Raw genomic sequence first — 19,369 nt, 5'->3', positions numbered from 1 at the left:
TGAAGCTCAAGTTTCCCACACTGCCAGATATCCTTTGCTATTGGCAGCATATAAAGATGCTTATAAGAGTGCTTGTGCTCTGGGAGAGGGCAAAAAGAGACAGGAGGAAAGAGCCTGTCCTGGGAGACTGAGGAAACAACAACAACAAAAGATATACAAAGGAATTTCAGAATGCAATGTACACATCAGATTTCGTATTTTCACAAAGCATTTCAAACATATGAATGCAAGTTTGTAAGACAACAGTATTTGGGCTCATGGGTAGCCTAACTATGACAATTTTAGAACTTTACCTCATTTTAATTCATTCTTCAGAAACTCTCTTTTGGCCAAACACATGTCATGTTTTCAGATTACAAAGAATAATGCGCTTTTCCCCATCTCAGGGTCTGGTTTGTTAAACTATGTTAAGTATTCTCACCTACATTAAAAAAAAACTGAAAGCAAGTATTTTAATGACAAATGTAACTTTTCTCACACTATTCATGTTGTAAAGATTGTTAACTACAGGACCAACAAGTTAAAAACTTGCAATCTGCTGGGTTTCCTCCATCAAACAATAATAAAGGGGCTGTGCCAATTAGTCATCCCATTAACACTGCCGTTAATAATGGACTTTAAAGATGCAGACACTAACAAAACCAGTATGCTTAAGCATGCTTCAAACTCTTGCTGCCAAAATGAGTCCCAGTACTATTCAGATAGTTTTGCCTCAACCATACTACGTCATAACATAAAAACAAACTTTTGGCCCAATACAGCTCAAGGCTACAGCCCAGTTCAGTCATTTTAAAGTTTACGCCCATCACAGTGGTGGACAAACCAAGTTAGAATTTCAGTCATAATTGTACTTAAGTAGGTTTCAGAGTAGCAGACGTGTTAGTCTGTATCCGCAAAAAGAACAGGAGTACTTGTGGCACCTTAGAGACTAACAAATTTATTAGAGCATAAGCTTTCGTGGGCTACAGCCCACTTCATCGGATAAGCCAAGCTCTACGATACAACCACATTTGCTCCAATCCCTCAGACAGAGACAAACACCTACAAGATCTCTGTCAAGCATTCTTAAAACTACAATACCCACCTGCTGAAGTGAAAAAACAGATTGACAGAGCCAGAAGAGTACCCAGAAGTTACCTACTACAGGACAGGCCCAACAAAGAAAATAACAGAACGCCACTAGCTGTCACCTTCAGCCCACAACTGAAACCTCTCCAGCACATCAAAGATTTTACAACCTATCCTGAAAAATGATCCCTCACAGATCTTGGGAGACAGACCAGTCCTCGCTTACAGACAGCCCCCCAACATGAAGCAAATACTCACCAACAACCATACAACAAAAACACTAATCTATCCTTGCAACAAAGCCCAATGCCAACTCTGTCCACATATTTATTCAAGTGACACCATCATAAGACCTAATCACATTAGCCATGCCATCAGGGGCTCGTTCACCTGCACATCTACCAATGTGATACATGCCATCAGGTGCCAGCAATGCCCATCTGCCATGTACATTGGCCAAACTGGACAGTCTCTACGCAAAAGAATAAATGGACACAAATCTGACATCAGGAATCATAACATTCAAAAACCGGTAGGAGAACACTTCATCCTCTCTGGCCATTCAGTAAAAGATTTAAGGGTGGCAATTTTGAAACAGAAAAACTTCAAAAACAGACTCCAACAAGAAACTGCTGAGCTTGAATTAATATGCAAACTAGATCCCATTAACTAGGGTTTGAATAGAGACTGGGGATGGCTGTGTCATTAGACATATTGAATCTATTTCCTTAAGTTAAGTATCCTCACACCTTCTTGTCAACTGTCTAAATGGGCCATCTTGATTATCACTACAAAAGTTTTTTCTCCTGCTGACAATAGCTCAACTTAACTAATTAGCCTCTCACAGTTTGTATGGTAACTTCCAACTTATCTGTTTTTGCCTGTATGTATATCTCTATACCTTACTATCTGTTCCATTCTACGCATCCGATGAAGTGGGCTGTAGCCCACGAAAGCTTATGCTCTAATAAATCTGTTAGTCTCTAAGGTGCCACAAGTACTCCTGTTCTTTTTGTACTTAAGTAGTTCTTGATAGTGCACATGACAAGTGAGAATACAGCAGCTCTTTTATGGAAAATTTTAATTAAGCGAACAGTGTTTTTAATTATTACTTTGGATTTTGTTACAGAACAAACTGTTTACTGGAGGTGATGCAAATAGTAAATAGTGCTATATTAACATGTTACCAAATATTTTTTAAAAAATCAAGTACATTTGGTAATTCCTGTTTTATTTAACAATATATTCCTGCATGATGCTGTATGCAAGTACTGTAAGTGCATTTTAGTGCAAAAATTAAATAACCATACCGCCATTTCCCAAGTGCTCAGAAACAAAAAAAATACACACACACACAGATGTGTATTGCAAAATCATATATTGCATTTGCTTGTACATGCATATAAATGGATTTAGGCAACACTTCTATGTTCAGGAGCAGAGCAGAGCATCAAGTTGGTCTCAAATGTTACTTTGCTGCTAAGGGGTATATTCCCAGACCAAGAGTTTGTGTAAGTTACGTTAGCACTGAACAAGACTTGCACATCTAGATCTCTGTGCATATAGATGAGAACAAATACGTCTAAAGCTGCTGAAATATCTGCAGCAAAGTTATTACATTCACAAAATGTAAATGAAAATATGGGTCGAGTCAAGCATGGGGGTAGGGTTGCCAACTTTCTAATCACAGAAAACAGAACACCCTTGCCCCATCCATCTCCCTTCCTCCATCGCTCACTTTCACTGGGCTGGGGCAGGGAATTGGGGTGCAGGAGGGGGTGAGGGCTCCAGATGGGGGTTGGACCAGGGATGAGGGGCTTGGGGTATAGGAGGGGGCTCCAGACTGAAGCAGGGGGTTTGGGTCTGGAATGGGGTCTGGGCTCTGGGTTGGGGCTGCGGGCTCCAGGGTAGGGCCAGAAATTAGGGGTTCAGTGTGTGGGAGGGAGCTCCAGGCTGGGGTGTGGCCAGGGATGAGGAGTTTGGGGTCCAGGAAGGGGCTTATAGCTGGGGAAGGGGGTTGAGGTGTGGGAAGGGGTTGGAGCACAGGCTCCAGATGGCATTTACCTCAGGTGGCTCCCGGAAGTGGCCAGCATGTCCCTCTGGCTCCTAGATGAAGGGGCAGCCATAGGGCTCTGCATGCTACTTAGGTGCCAGAGGGACATGCCAGCCACTTCTGGGAGCTGTATGGAGCCTGGCAGGGAGCCTGCCAGCCCCACTGCACCAACACTGCCACCAACTAGATTTTTAACAGTCCAGTCAGTGGTGCTGACTGGAGCCGCCAGGATCCTTTTTCAATCGGAACATCTGGCAACCCTACGTGGGGCCCCCAGATCCCTGAGTGGGGCACTATCACAAGTTTAAAAAAGCAAAAAATATACTAAAATGATTCTCAACTGAATCCAACATATTTAAAATAAAAAAAAAGACTTTCTTGAAATTTAGTCTATTTACTGATTGTAATCACCTCCGCCACCCTCTTTTATTTATGAAGTACTACTATAATTGTATAACTGAAGTAACAAATATTTCTTCCCCCAATCTTAGGTGAACTCCTTTAATCATTGCTGTGCTGGCTCTGCCTACAAACTAATAAACTAATACTCGCAGCAAAGAGGAAGAAATTTCAGAGCAGTAACTAACACATTATATATAGTTTTACATTAAACGCAGAAATAATGACCAAAATTACAGGAGAAAAGGAAAAAGCAAAAGAGGATCATTAAAAGTAACAAAGATTAAGCAAGATAAATAATACTTCAAAATCAGTATTGCTATGCCTTTTTTTTTTTGGGGGGGGGGGGGGGGACTGACAATAGTAAACACATCCAGAAAGCTACCCCAAAGGAAATAACAATCTTTTAATCTTTTTGCGATAATTCTGATTATCGCACATTCTAAGTTAAGAGGAAAGGAGTACTTGTGGCACCTTAGAGACTAACCAATTTATTTGAGCATGAGCTTTCGTGAGCTACAGCTCACTTCATCAGATGTTTACCGTGGAAACTGCAGCAGACTTTATATACACACAGAAATCATGAAACAATACCTCCTCCCACCCCACTGTCCTGCTGGTAATAGCTTATCTAAAGTGATCAACAGGTGGGCCATTTCCAGCACAAAGCCAGGTTTTCTCACCCTCCACCCACCCCCCCCCCACAAATTCACTCTCCTGCTGGTGCTAGCCCATCCAAAGTGACAACTCTTTACATAATCAAGTCGGGCTATTTCCTGCATAGATCAAGGTTTTCTCACATCCCCCCCACCCCCATACACACACAAACTCACTCTCCTGCTGGTAATAGCTCATCTAAACTGACCACTCTCCAAGTTTAAATCCAAGTTAAACCAGAACATCTGGGGGGGGGGGGGGGGGGTAGGAAAAAACAAGAGGAAACAGGCTACCTTGCATAATGACTTAGCCACTCCCAGTCTCTATTTAAGCCTAAATTAATAGTATCCAATTTGCAAATGAATTCCAATTCAGCAGTTTCTCGCTGGAGTCTAGATTTGAAGTTTTTTTGTTTTAAGATAGCGACCTTCATGTCTGTGATTGCGTGACCAGAGAGATTGAAGTGTTCTCCGACTGGTTTATGAATGTTATAATTCTTGACATCTGATTTGTGTCCATTTATTCTTTTACGTAGAGACTGTCCAGTTTGACCAATGTACATGGCAGAGGGGCATTGCTGGCACATGATGGCATATATCACATTGGTGGATGTGCAGGTGAACGAGCCTCTGATAGTGTGGCTGATGTTATTAGGCCCTGTGATGGTGTCCCCTGAATAGATATGTGGGCACAATTGGCAACGGGCTTTGTTGCAAGGATAAGTTCCTGGGTTAGTGGTTCTGTTGTGTGGTATGTGGTTGTTGGTGAGTATTTGCTTCAGGTTGCGGGGCTGTCTGTAGGCAAGGACTGGCCTGTCTCCCAAGACTTGTGAGAGTGTTGGGTCATCCTTTAGGATAGGTTGTAGATCCTTAATAATGCGTTGGAGGGGTTTTAGTTGGGGGCTGAAGGTGACCGCTAGTGGCGTTCTGTTATTTTCTTTGTTAGGCCTGTCCTGTAGTAGGTAACTTCTGGGAACTCTTCTGGCTCTATCAATCTGTTTCTTTACTTCTGCAGGTGGGTATTGTAGTTGTAAGAAAGCTTGACAGAGATCTTGTAGGTGTTTGTCTCTGTCTGAGGGGTTGGAGCAAATGCGGTTGTATCGCAGAGCTTGGCTGTAGACGATGGATCGTGTGGTGTGGTCAGGGTGAAAGCTGGAGGCATGCAGGTAGGAATAGCGGTCAGTAGGTTTCCGGTATAGGGTGGTGTTTATGTGGCCATTGTTTATTAGCACTGTAGTGTCCAGGAAGTGGATCTCTTGTGTGGACTGGACCAGGCTGAGGTTGGTGGTGGGATGGAAATTGTTGAAATCATGGTGGAATTCCTCAAGGGCTTCTTTTCCATGGGTCCAGATGATGAAGATGTCATCAATATAGCGCAAGTAGAGTAGGGGCTTTAGGGGACGAGAGCTGAGGAAGCGTTGTTCTAAATCAGCCATAAAAATGTTGGCATACTGTGGGGCCATGCGGGTACCCATAGCAGTGCCGCTGATCTGAAGGTATACATTGTCCCCAAATGTGAAATAGTTATGGGTAAGGACAAAGTCACAAAGTTCAGCCACCAGGTTAGCCGTGACATTATCGGGGATAGTGTTCTTGACGGCTTGTAGTCCATCTATGCCATCATGTGCCAGCAATGCCCCTCTGCCATGTACATTGGTCAAACTGGACAGTCTCTACGTAAAAGAATAAATGGACACAAATCAGATGTCAAGAATTATAACATTCATAAACCAGTCGGAGAACACTTCAATCTCTCTGGTCACGCAATCACAGACATGAAGGTCGCTATCTTAAAACAAAAAAACTTCAAATCTAGACTCCAGCGAGAAACTGCTGAATTGGAATTCATTTGCAAATTGGATACTATTAATTTAGGCTTAAATAGAGACTGGGAGTGGCTAAGTCATTATGCAAGGTAGCCTGTTTCCTCTTGTTTTTTCCTACCCCCCCCCCCCCCAGATGTTCTGGTTTAACTTGGATTTAAACCTGGAGAGTGGTCAGTTTAGATGAGCTATTACCAGCAGGAGAGTGAGTTTGTGTGTGTATGGGGGTGGGGGGGATGTGAGAAAACCTTGATCTATGCAGGAAATAGCCCGACTTGATTATGTAAAGAGTTGTCACTTTGGATGGGCTAGCACCAGCAGGAGAGTGAATTTGTGGGGGGGGGGTGGGTGGAGGGTGAGAAAACCTGGCTTTGTGCTGGAAATGGCCCACCTGTTGATCACTTTAGATAAGCTATTACCAGCAGGACAGTGGGGTGGGAGGAGGTATTGTTTCATGATTTCTGTGTGTATATAAAGTCTGCTGCAGTTTCCACGGTAAACATCTGATGAAGTGAGCTGTAGCTCACGAAAGCTCATGCTCAAATAAATTGGTTAGTCTCTAAGGTGCCACAAGTACTCCTTTTCTTTTTGCGAATACAGACTAACACGGCTGTTCCTCTGAAACCTAAGTTAAGAGGGCGTCTCAGATGTGAGTGTAAAATTGTGCTACACAATCAAAGTTTCTCAATCACCATTTGCTTAAACCTACTGGTTTACAGTAAATATTTTAAGAACATTTCCTTACTGCAGATGGAAGACATTCAGATGTCTTGTCTTCAGGCTGCAGCAAACTGATATTATACGCACACTATGCTCTGAGGATTGCTTGTATTTTCTACTTTCTAGGTTACTAAAAAAGTATGTAACTTCTGAAAGTAAGTGAACAAAAAAAAAACAAAAAACTAGCTGTTGCAACTTTTCATATGTAACCATGAACTAAAGCTACTATACACAGTTATACACAATTCCAATTTTCTGTAGTTAGAATTCTATTATTTAGCCAGCCACTATGATGCAAAAAAATCCACTTATTTTGCATGAACAGTGAATTTAGAAGAGAACACACAGATTCTCTGAACACAGTACATTAGCATGTATTAAATTTTAAATATTTTAAAATGTTTAATAAAACATCCTTGAAGGTTCTCAAATACCATTCTTACTCTAAATCTGATTTTAAGTTAGAAACAAGTTTCCTCTTAATCTTTGCACAATCATGCATAAGTTATAAGAATTGGAACAGTTGCACAGGTTTAAAACAGGACAAGTTTTCGGACTACTGTTTTTAGCCTGCACACTAAATTCAACAATTTTGGTTAAAAAAAAACACAAAAAATTGTTTTTATAATCTGCCTGTATTGTATATTAGTCAGCACCCAGAATACTGCTGATATTTTCTTTGGGCAACAGTAGATGTATACCCTTTGAATGGAGGTGTAAAATACCATGCTTAGAAAGTAAGCAGCTCCACTTGGCACCTGGCTAGCTGAAAGCCCACAGAGTTTTGTATTTTTAAGACAAGCATAAGTCATTTGCTTTATGAACCACATAACAAAATAAAATCAGAATTCTTACTCAGTGTGGCTTTAACCTGAAAAGCAACCTGAAAAGTGGCACCATGTTAGTGTGCTCTCTGTGAGCATTCAAAGCCACATCCGCTTCAGTACTTACTTACTTTACTAACTAAAGAAAGTTTCTGCTTCCTTTTACTTATTAGCCCTGCAAAGTTAAAGATACAGCAAAGTACGTTAGAAGTGTTAGCCTGGCTCCAACTGTGGGACCTTTAGCATCAATACTCTATGACCATAAAAGAACTCAGGTAGACTTTGCAGATCTAGTAGTTAGAGAGTAAATACCTGAAAATCACTAAGTTTAAAAAAACAAAACAAAAACCCAACAACCCTCAAACATCACTTTCTAGTCTTACATTTATTTATTTGGTCTATTTTAACATTTACCATACAGTCTAGGTTTGCTACCACAATACTAACCAACCAAGGACTGATGAAATTCCTTATAAAGCCAATTAAATTAATTCCTTAACAGAATACAAGCCCAATGCTTCTTCCTATTGCATAAGGCCCAAGTTCACTGCCACCGCAGAACTCTAAGTTCTGTTCTAGTTGCCCTAAACAGTCACAACTACCTTTAGGATACCATTATTTGTAATTTTCTTCTTATTTATTACACATATCCTGACTCTGGGGGCCCTCTTGAAGTTCTCGTTTGACAGCACAGACTTAAAGTCATTGAAGTATCTTTTCCCCCCATAACGTGTATTAACAGCATAGTCATGGAAACTCAAAAGGACAAACACCCAGGGTGACTAGAAAAATATACCTATGACTGGGGATAAGAGCAGTAGTAGCTTTATATCTTTATTATTGGACACCATACTGTGTTCCATCCCCATGAAGTTCCATTCCTCTCATCAGCCAGTCACTATACCTACCTGATGACCACAAATGCCGACTGTGTTATTCCCTGAAAACAATTCTTCCAGCCAACAAAAAAAATCAGTCTCTTCCTCACTCAAGGATCCAGTAGGGATCTACTAATTTTTAGGTCCTGCCCAGTATTTTTTTTTTTTTTTAAATACAAACACGCACAAAAAATATCCCCAGTTCAGTGTTGTATGGGTCTAATTCTAATTCATGTTCTACTAGAAGATGTCCCTTAGCTCTAGGCTATGAGGGTAAACAAAAATTTAGAGCAGGAACCAGCCTTTGTTTTTACAGTCTGAAAATGAAAGTGCGCAAATCTCCATGGCTTATGCCACAGCAGCCCCTGCTGGTCAGTCAAGGAACAAATTATTAGCTATCAATTAAGTGTCTGGGGGGAAAAAAGCATGGGTGTTGAAAGAATGAATGCAAACTATTGATACCATATAGCGATAGGTATATTTCATACAGATATGTGGCACGAAAACGTCAGTTACCCAAATGAACAGAACTATTACACTCCTCTGCCTTTTGCAACACTACTTGATGCAGTTGCACACAGAAGCCAAGGTGCAGTTACATGTAATTTTAAATGTGCCACCTCTTATTTTAAGCCTTTTGAAGTGCCTGCTTTGTAGCAAGTAAAACTTAAGAAGCAGCTAATTGTGTAAGCTAGCTGCCTGTAAAGTATTTGCATAGCCCCACAAGTACCCAATTTAAAAATACATGTTTTGAAATTTTAATGAATAAAAACTTGGGGCCAAAAACCTAATGTAGCCTCTATTTTTTTTTTTTTTAAGAGAAATTTTATTACAAAAGATTTACATGCTAGACTATGAGCTATATGGTACATTACTAGTGGCAGAGTTTTGTGAATGTACAATAGTGAAAGTGTAAAGTAATTTCAGTACAAACTTATTCCAGTTTGTGAGTCTGCTTGATTTTATCTACTTTAATCATAGCATTAATGGAAAAACTTGTTAAAAAGCTGCCAAAAGACTGCCAAGATCACTGACATTCCCTTATCTCCTCCAATAGAAATTTCATCTGCAGAGAAATAAAATACGAGGTAGTGCTTGTTGAAAACTAACTTTTTGCCATATAAAATTAAGTTTACAACTAGGATAGAAGTGTACAAAAAAACCAAAAACAAATATAGAAGGCAACCTGAGGCACCAGAAAACATTCATCTAATTTCAACTCATAACCCCAGCAGTAATTGTCACTGGAATTTGGGTGAATTTACACACAGAAATAATACAAATCTGTAAGTACTTACATTTTCTTAAGTCTCTAGTAGAAACACTTAAAAGTACTAAACATATTTATAGATGTATCTTAACTTAATGCTTAAGGGTGAACAAGACAACCTAGTAGTCCAAAAGGTTACCCAAACCAGCTTTGGTAAGCTCAAATTTATACTTTTGTCTGTTTGATAAACTACTAGAATGCATTTCCATCACATTTCTTTGAACAAATACAAGCCTGCAGACATCTTTACGTAGCACAGTGATACTCAGACTGAGGCTTGCAAGTGGCTCTTTAATGTGTTTCCTGCAGCTCTTTGCAGCACATATTAAAAACACTGTGTGATTTAATTATTCACCAGTCTACGTTATTAACCTATCAGGATGCCTTTACTACATTATTAACCCATTGTAGTTGATAAAATAATAATGCTTGGCCAGTCATTTTGCTGCAAGAATAATAGATATATAAAAACTAAGTATCTCCCCCGTCATACTGTTTAAATATGACTACATATTATGAAAGTAAATTAAACAATGAATTCACACTATTGTGGCTCTTTGGGAAATGCTGATCGCTAATTTGGCTCCTGAACCACTGAGGACTGAGTAGCACTGATGTAGCAGTTTATAGTTGGGGAGAAGGTTAGACTACAAGAAAAGGAATAGGTTCACCTGTGACATGATAAAATATTAACCAATCTAGCCTTCTGTAAGCTCTAGGGAACAACCCTGGCCAGATTCTGTTTATTACATATTACCTTGTAACCTCAGCATTTCATTAACTAGATTTCTGATAGTGATTTAGTGGTAATTAACAAGACTGAAGAAATTCTTTTTACCCTGTTAAAATTGCATTCCCGTGAATCTTCAAGCTCTCCATTACTGGTCACAGGAATTTCTGCTGCTGAATTTTTGGGAGACTCTTGAGCCATTGCAAACGCCTACAGCATAAAAAGAAACAGGTTAGTATTTGCCAATACACCAGAGTGACTTGCATATTATAAAAGTGATAGAATATTTAACAATTGATTTTACATACCAGCTACTGTTACACAATGGGAATCTAATTCTAACATTTCATTGATACTGAATGAATTCAGATTTAGTGTATTTTAAAATCACACAAAAACCAAGTCCCTGTGTGATGCACAACTTGCAAAAAATTATTCAACACGGTGCCATGATTTAAGACGACAACAGAAAAGTTAGGACCAGACCCACATCACAGCATTGGGTAATTAAAGAATGTCATTCAGTTCATCTACATATCCAGATCAGAATCTAAGAGGTAGAATTAAATTCAGAAGGCCCTAAAGAAATAAACTTTTTGTACTTGTAAATGTGTGCACCCAGAGACAGATGGTGCATACAACATCCATCATATCTCACAAATTCCAGAATACTTAACAATTAAATGAGCCAAGCTTGAAAAACCCCACTCATCATGGCAAGCAGCAAGTGCTTCCTTGTGAGGGAAGCGGCTTTAATCATCAACTGCTGAAGAATTTAAGCTCTCATTTTTTAAAAAGTTATGATTCTAGCCCTTCTGTTGCAATGTGGAACAAATTATACCAATGCAGCGCTGTTTTCTGGACCAAACAACTATAGTGTTTCTGTTGCTGTTCATGGCTCTGCCAGAAGCAGCAGAGTCAAATCAACAATCAGTAAGTCTGCTACCCAGAAGGAATCACTTCAGCTTCCCACTTCTGCAGCTTGGTAAAACAGTAAGCAACAGCAGACAGTTACTGGAGCCATTTATGTGGGAGTAAGACCCAAAGGAAAGAGGCTGAGGAAGGAGCAGATTATTGAGTTCATGCTTTCCAACTCCCACCACAGCAGTTAGTTAAACAGTCATGAAGAGAAGAGACAAAAAGCATCTTATTTGTTCCAATAGCTGGGGAAGGAAGACTACAATTTTAGACAACAAATTAAGCCTTCAAATAGGATTAAAGACCAACATCTCTCCTGCCCCCACACAGAAAATTTAGTGTAGTACAAAGATTTATTGACACTTGCTTAGGATGTCCTGCATAATTCATACGGATAAAGTTTGTTATCATACATATTTTGTCTTCTTCCACCATTGTTTCAATTGTGTGGCTGACATAAATTAAGTCTGGTTCAACAAGGAATGTTTCATTTACAACTTGAGACTCTCCCGAGACTCTGATAACCATTGATCCATTTTTTAACCAAGCACTGAATGTGCATGTGTCTGAAGCATGGATTTTAATCCACGTGTTTCTCCATCACCAAATGATTTTCAAAAGCAAATAAACGTTACATAAATTACACCTGCATGCTTAAAAAAGAAGAAAATCATTGACTATAGTAAAGATTTTTCACTCCACTCAGTCTTTTAAAGAAAAGATCATAATTTCATCCAACTGCAAAGTAAAACAGTGAAATGTGAAAGAGTAAAATGAGGGACCTGAGAATAAATCTTTAGCTTCCTGTGGGGATCAGTTGCATGAGCCACAAAGCAAGAATGTTAGCCATTAAGTATAGAAACATTACCTGTCCTTAAACTGGGTTAAAAAGGTGCAAAGGCTTGCTCAGTATGAAGTGCTATGCTCCTACGATACAAACAGGATTTTGTATGATATTGATAAAATTTGGTCTAACAGCGCTAAGTTGCTTTAATAACCCTATACTTTTGAAAGACTTTTCACAAATTTAAATTGCTATCAAGCTGTAAGCTTAAGAACAGGGAAAGAGCGTGGAGACAAACAAAAAAATTTCTTAGCAGTTGTGAAATCAAGTTGCATTTGTAAAGCAGATACCCTCTACAAAGCTCCCCTAAAACAAAAAGGCTAAGATACCAGTCTGGCTTTCGAAAGAACTCTTATAAGCATTTAAAAACAAATTAGGAAGGGTGGATTACAGATCATTTAAATCAACTATGCATTCAGAAACACCTAGTAAAAGCAGTATGCTACTGTCCAAAGCAAATTAGTGATTTTTATGTTTGTTTAAGAAGTGTTGTCTTAAAGAAAAATATTTAGAAACTTATCCATGGAGACAGGGAATAAAAAGTTTTTTTGTTTTTGAATATTTCACACTTATTTTGTTTATTTCAGGAGAGCCCTTTGGGCTGAGAGGAAGGAAGATAGACAATTTCTGTGATCACCGCAAAAAATTAGTTAAGGTATTTGGATTTTTCCTCAAATTAGTTAGAAGAAATCAGTTTCAAAGCCTTTCAGATCCAGAGTATTTATAAATCCTTGAGTTGGGATAGTCTAAAGGCCAAGAAGGGTACTGAATAGCAGCTCATCTACTTATCTGAACACTGGAACTGGCTGTGTTCATAAAACAAAAGGTCTAAGCACAAAAAATTAAGTGAATATCTTTCAGAAATCTATAAACATGGTTGTGATAATCAAATTTACATCACGAAAATAAAGCTTTTTCTGTCAAGATTATGGAACAGACTCAACTGTTTAAGTGACGTGAGGTAGCCCCTTCAGGGAAAGGGCTGCCTTTATTTTGGGCCTTGCAGTATCTAACACATTGGCAGTGAATAATAAGCAGCCTGAAAGATACAACATAATAAGTTATTTTTGATTGATACTTTATAGAATCTTTAAAGGAAACTGTGAAATTCTACATCTTCAACCAAGTAAATTATGAAGTATAAAAAAAAAAATCCACCAAACTTAAAAATATTTGGATTTTAGGTTCAGATAACCAAGTAAAACAGTCCATCACCAAAGCAAGAAATCACTCCATCCTGATCCACTTCAGCTGTCCATGTCCATAAAGAGTCACATGGTGCTTGTATTCCACCTTCTAGAGTCACATCAAAAGAGAAGACATGCACCAAATGCTTTCCCAACATTTTTCCAGATAAACAATTACTGTGGTTGTTACAAGGATGTTATTCAATTGTCAATGGGAGGGAAGATGATCCATGCAATGATGATCCATGGGGGCGGGGGATTTGTGCCACAAAAACACTGTCACTATTAAGATGTGGTGCATATGATGAACAAGTTTAAGAATTCCTGTCCCACATGAAATCTTTGTGGCCAATCAAAAAGTATGTCAGTCTAGTTCTATTGAGATTAGACAAATATCCATCCATAAACTGCACACCTTAAGTTGCTATACAAAGTCATTCATCCTTTAACAGTAATGAGATGGAAATGAGATTTACAATATATTTCACTATCTGAAGGTGCCCTTATATAGCACATATACACTTCTACTAAGACATGTATAGGCATAGTGTCTCCTTCCTCAAGAAGTACACATATAGGAAATACTAATGCGTTTTATCCTGCCTCGCTAGGATAGTAGTGAGGAAGTAATTTTTGTCCTTATTCTGCAGGGATTTTATTTTGTTTTTTAATTGATTTATAGAGCTCTAACGACCCCACTCACAAATACAATTGCCAGAGTTACTCAGGGGGCCATACACAAAGCAATGCAGGTCTCAGAGCACAAACCCAGTTTGTGGGAACAGTTCTGTTTTTACGCAGGAAAGAATGGCTTCGTGCTTTGTTATATCTGATGTGCGTGTACTGTTGTGAATATTTGGAGTTATGAATCCTTTAACCCTTTTTTTGGCACCATGTCCCTACTTACCCTGGCTATATGCATGAAAGTAATTTGTTAATTTATCTTTTCCTACTCTGAAAAAATGTTACTTTCTCTTTTGTAATAAATACACACAAGTTAAAATTGCACGTTCCCTGATTTAGTGGGTATAACCAAGATGTTTAGGTATCACAGAAATAGGCACCTACATAGTGTTAGTAGAACAAGTCCTTTTCTATGGAAATTATATTGTACTAGAGACCTTAGGTCCTGGGATTTAAGTAGATTTATTTCAGCTCTTTGAAAATCTATCAAAGCACTGAAAATATTTACTGTCACAGATGCAGTATCCTGCACTGTCCCAACTTTGCGTCAGAAATCTGAAGCAGAAGGGTACAGGAATGCTATGGAGATACTAAGCCCTGGTCTACACTAGGACTTTAGGTCGAATTTAGCAGCGTTAAATCGATGTAAACCTGCACCCGTCCACACAATGAAGCCCTTTATTTCGACTTAAAGGGCTCTTAAAATCGATTTCCTTACTCCACCCCTGACAAGTGGATTAGCGCTTAAATCGACGTTGTCGGCTCGAATTTGGGGTACTGTGGACACAATTCGATGGTATTGGCCTCCGGGAGCTATCCCAGAGTGCTCCATTATGACCGCTCTGGACAGCACTCTCAACTCAGATGCACTGGCCAGGTAGACAGGAAAAGAACCGCGAACTTTTGAATCTCATTTCCTGTTTGGCCAGCGTGGCAAGCTGCAGGTGACCATGCAGAGCTCATCAGCACAGGTGTTGGATCATATTAAAGAAGTTCTGTATTAAAATCACAAATGAGTTTGATTCCCCATAGTTTAAATTCCAGGCTATTACTAATTAAGAAGTCTCTTGGTTTTTGGTACTGTTTCTCTCCCTCTATGTGTGAAACTTGCAAGCTGCTAATTGTGTTAGTACATTCTAAGACAGAGTCTGTTCTCAAAGCAATTCACAGAGAGAGAGACTCAAAGCAATACTCTAACAACAGAAACAACACCCAGAGACTCCCCACCCTTTTGTTGTATTAACAATTGTGATTAAAATAGAGATAGAGGATGTATGTGGATGGATGCTTGGTGTGGATAATAACTGAATGATCAGGGAGGTGCCAGCCTAAGAATCCAGTGTCCATCGGCTGAAGAAGGCGTCAAGTGGAAATAACCAGAGGACCCCCCGGAGGGCAGACTGGAATCCACCCAACAGCCTCAAGAATGGGAGAACCAAAGAACAAGATAACATCTTGGAGCCGTCAGGAATGTGCTATCTGCTGATTGATTCAGCAACAGCATGATGAAGCAATTCCCATAGACTGGCATAGGAAGAAATTCCTATAAAAATAGACTCTAAAAAGTGAGAACTTTGGGGGTCTGATTCTGCAAACCAACTTCCAGGAGCATCAGATGAGCATCTGACAAGGCCCTGCTCCCTCCTCATGTCCAGGCCACCTGGCCAGTGGCTTGGCATGAGCAACTCTAAGGCTGGTAACTATGATAACAACCTTGCAGAACCTGTGTGTGTGGGTGTGTATGTGTGTGTGTGTGTGTGTGTTTGTATGAATGAATGTGTGAATAGATATGAGATTGAATGGAATGGTATAGCTATAACTAACTGCTTACTATGATTCTTTCTGTATTCACAATAAATGTGGTATTTTGCCTTTTTCCCTTTAATAAGATCCTGCTGGTTTTTATTTTATTGGTACAACACAGGTGACCATGATGGAGTCCCAGAATCGCAAAAGAGCTCCAGCATGGACCGAACGGGAGGTACGGGATCTGATCGATGTTTGGGGAGAGGAATCCGTGCTATCAGAACTCTATTCCAGTTTTCGAAATGCCAAAACCTTTCTGAAAATCTCCCAGGGCATGAAGGACAGAGGCCATAACAGGGACCCGAAGCAGTGCCGCGTGAAACTGAAGGAGCTGAGGCAAGCCTACCAGAAAACCAGAGAGGCGAACAGCCGCTCTGGGTCAGAGCCCCAAACATGCCGCTTCTATGATGAGCTGCATGCCATTTTAGGGGGTTCAGCCACCACTACCCCAGCCGTGTTGTTTGACTCCTTCAATGGAGATGGAGGCAATACGGAAGCAGGTTTTGGGGACGAAGAAGATGATGATGAGGAGGAGGTTGTAGATAGCTCACAGCAAGCAAGCGGAGAAACCAGTTTTCCTGACAGCCAGGAACTGTTTCTCACCCTAGACCTGGAGCCAGTACCCCCCGAACCCACCCAAGGCTGCCTCCTGGACCCAGCAGGCGGAGAAGGGACCTCTGGTGAGTGTACCTTTTAAAATACTATACATGGTTTAAAAGCAAGCATGTGAAAGGATTACTTTGCCCTGGCATTTGCGGTTCTCCTAGATGTAGTCCTAAAGCCTTTGCAAAAGGTTTCTGGGGAGGGCAGCCTTATTGCGTCCTTCATGGTAGGACACTTTACCACTCCAGGCCAGTAACACGTACTCGGGAATCATTGTAGAACAAAGCATTGCAGTGTATGTTTGCTGGCATTCAAACAACATCCGTTTTTTATCTCTCTGTGTTATCCTCAGGAGAGTGAGATATAATTCATGGTCACCTGGTTGAAATAGAATGCTTTTCTTCAGGGGACACTCAGAGGAGCCCATTCCTGCTGGGCTGTTTGCCTGTGGCTAAACAGAAATGTTCCCCGCTGTTAGCCACAGGGAGGGGGGAAGGTTGAGGGGGTAGTCACGCGGTGGTAGGAGGCAAAATGCGACCTTGTAACGAAAGCATATGTGCTATGTATGTAATGTTAACAGCAAGGTTTACCCTGAAAGAGTGTAGCCACTGTTTTATAAAATGTGTCTTTTTAAATACTGCTGTCCCTTTTTTTTTCTCCACCAGCTGCATGTGTTTCAATGATCACAGGATCTTCTCCTTCCCAGAGGCTAGTGAAGCTTAGAAAGAAAAAAAAACGCACTCGCGATGAAATGTTCTCTGAGCTCATGCTGTCCTCCCACACTGACAGAGCACAGACGAATGCGTGGAGGCAAATAATGTCAGAGTGCAGGAAAGCACAAAATGACCGGGAGGAGAGGTGGCGGGCTGAAGAGAGTAAGTGGCGGGCTGAAGAGAGGGCTGAAGCTCAAATGTGGCGGCAGCGTGATGAGAGGAGGCAGGATTCAATGCTGAGGCTGCTGCAGGACCAAACCAGTATGCTCCAGTGTATGGTTGAGCTGCAGCAAAGGCAGCTGGAGCACAGACTGCCACTGCTGCCCCTCTGTAACCAACCGCCCTCCTCCCCAAGTTCCATAGCCTCCACACCCAGACGCCCAAGAACGCGGTGGGGGGGCCTCCAGCCAACCAGCCACTCCACCACAGAGGATTGCCCAAAAAAAAAGAAGGCTGTCATTCAATAAATTTTAAAGTTGTAAACTTTTAAAGTGCTGTGCGGCATTTTCCTTCCCTCCTCCACCACCCCTCCTGGGCTACCTTGGTAGTCATCCCCCTATTTGTGTGATGAATGAATAAAGAATGCATGAATGTGAAGCAACAATGACTTTATTGCCTCTGCAAGCGGTGATTGAAGGGAGGAGGGGCAGGTGGTTAGCTTACAGGGAAGTAGAGTGAACCAAGGGGCGGGGGGTTTCATCAAGGAGAAACAAACAGAACTTTCACACCGTAGCCTGGCCAGTCATGAAACTGGTTTTCAAAGCTTCTCTGATGCGTACCGCACCCTCCTGTGCTCTTCTAACAGCCCTGGTGTCTGGCTGCGCATAACCAGCAGCCAGGCGATTTGCCTCAACCTCCCACCCCGCCATAAACGTCTCCCCCTTACTCTCACAGATATTGTGGAGCACACAGCAAGCAGTAATAACAGTGGGAATATTGGTTTCGCTGAGGTCTAAGCGAGTCAGTAAACTGCGCCAGCGTGCCTTTAAACGTCCAAATGCACATTCTACCACCATTCTGCACTTGCTCAGCCTGTAGTTGAACAGCTCCTGACTACTGTCCAGGCTGCCTGTGTACGGCTTCATGAGCCATGGCATTAAGGGGTAGGCTGGGTCCCCAAGGATACATATAGGCATTTCAACATCCCCAACAGTTATTTTCTGGTCTGGGAATAAAGTCCCTTCCTGCAGCTTTTGAAACAGACCAGAGTTCCTGAAGATGCGAGCATCATGCACCTTTCCCGGCCATCCCACGTTGATGTTCGTGAAACATCCCTTGTGATCCACCAGAGCTTGCAGCACTATCGAAAAGTACCCCTTGCGGTTTATGTACTCGGCGGCTTGGTGCTCCGGTGCCAAGATAGGGATATGGGTTCCGTCTATAGCCCCACCACAGTTAGGGAATCCCATTGCAGCAAAGCCATCCACTATGACCTGCACATTTCCCAGGGTCACTACCCTTGATATCAGCAGATCTTTGATTGCGTGGGCTACTTGCATCACAGCAGCCCCCACAGTAGATTTGCCCACTCCAAATTGATTCCCAACTGACCGGTAGCTGTCTGGCGTTGCAAGCTTCCACAGGGCTATCGCCACTCGCTTCTCAACTGTGAGGGCTGCTCTCATCTTGGTATTCATGCGCCTCAGGGCAGAGGAAAGCAAGTCACAAAGTTCCATGAAAGTGCCCTTACGCATGCGAAAGTTTCGCAGCCACTGGGAATCGTCCCAGACCTGCAACACTATGTGGTCCCACCAGTCTGTGCTTGTTTCCCGAGCCCAGAATCGGCGTTCCACAGCATGAACCTGCCCCATTAGCACCATGATGCATGCATTGGCAGGGCCCATGCTTTCAGAGAAATCTGTGTCCATGTCCTGATCACTCACGTGACCGCGCTGACGTCGCCTCCTCGCCCGCTATCGCTTTGCCAGGTTCCGGTGCTGCATATACTGCTGGATAATGCGTGTGGTGTTTAATGTGCTCCTAATTGCCAAAGTGAGCTGAGCGGCCTCCATGCTTGCCTTGGTATGGCGTCCGCACAGAAAAAAGGCGCGGAACGATTGTCTGCCGTTGCTCTGACGGAGGGAGGGGCGACTGACGACACGGCTTACAGGGTTGGCTTCAGGGAGCTAAAATCAACAAAGGGGGTGCCTGTACATCAAGGAGTATTTCAGGCAGGACTTCACTGAGGGTTCC

General features: G+C 41.5%; 1 protein-coding gene across 9 annotated transcripts in view; it reads right to left on the bottom strand.

Moving 5' to 3' along the window:
• Window positions 1-19,369, bottom strand: part of ARFIP1 (ARF interacting protein 1) — a 98,534-nt gene that overhangs the window by 59,998 nt on the left and 19,167 nt on the right. For 8 of the 9 annotated variants that reach the window (XM_075127740.1, XM_075127741.1, XM_075127742.1 and 5 more), the window contains one exon: window positions 10,530-10,631. In XM_075127740.1, coding sequence (XP_074983841.1) covers window positions 10,530-10,631 — 102 coding nt within the window. Of the gene's footprint in view, window positions 1-10,529; window positions 10,638-19,369 lie in introns of those variants that run through there. The other variant, XM_048847389.2, reaches the window with a different exon arrangement.

This window comes from Caretta caretta, chromosome 4 (assembly GCF_965140235.1).
Source record: "Caretta caretta isolate rCarCar2 chromosome 4, rCarCar1.hap1, whole genome shotgun sequence".
Taxonomy (NCBI): domain Eukaryota; kingdom Metazoa; phylum Chordata; order Testudines; family Cheloniidae; genus Caretta; species Caretta caretta.
This window is presented reverse-complemented; position numbering and strand designations above follow the sequence as displayed.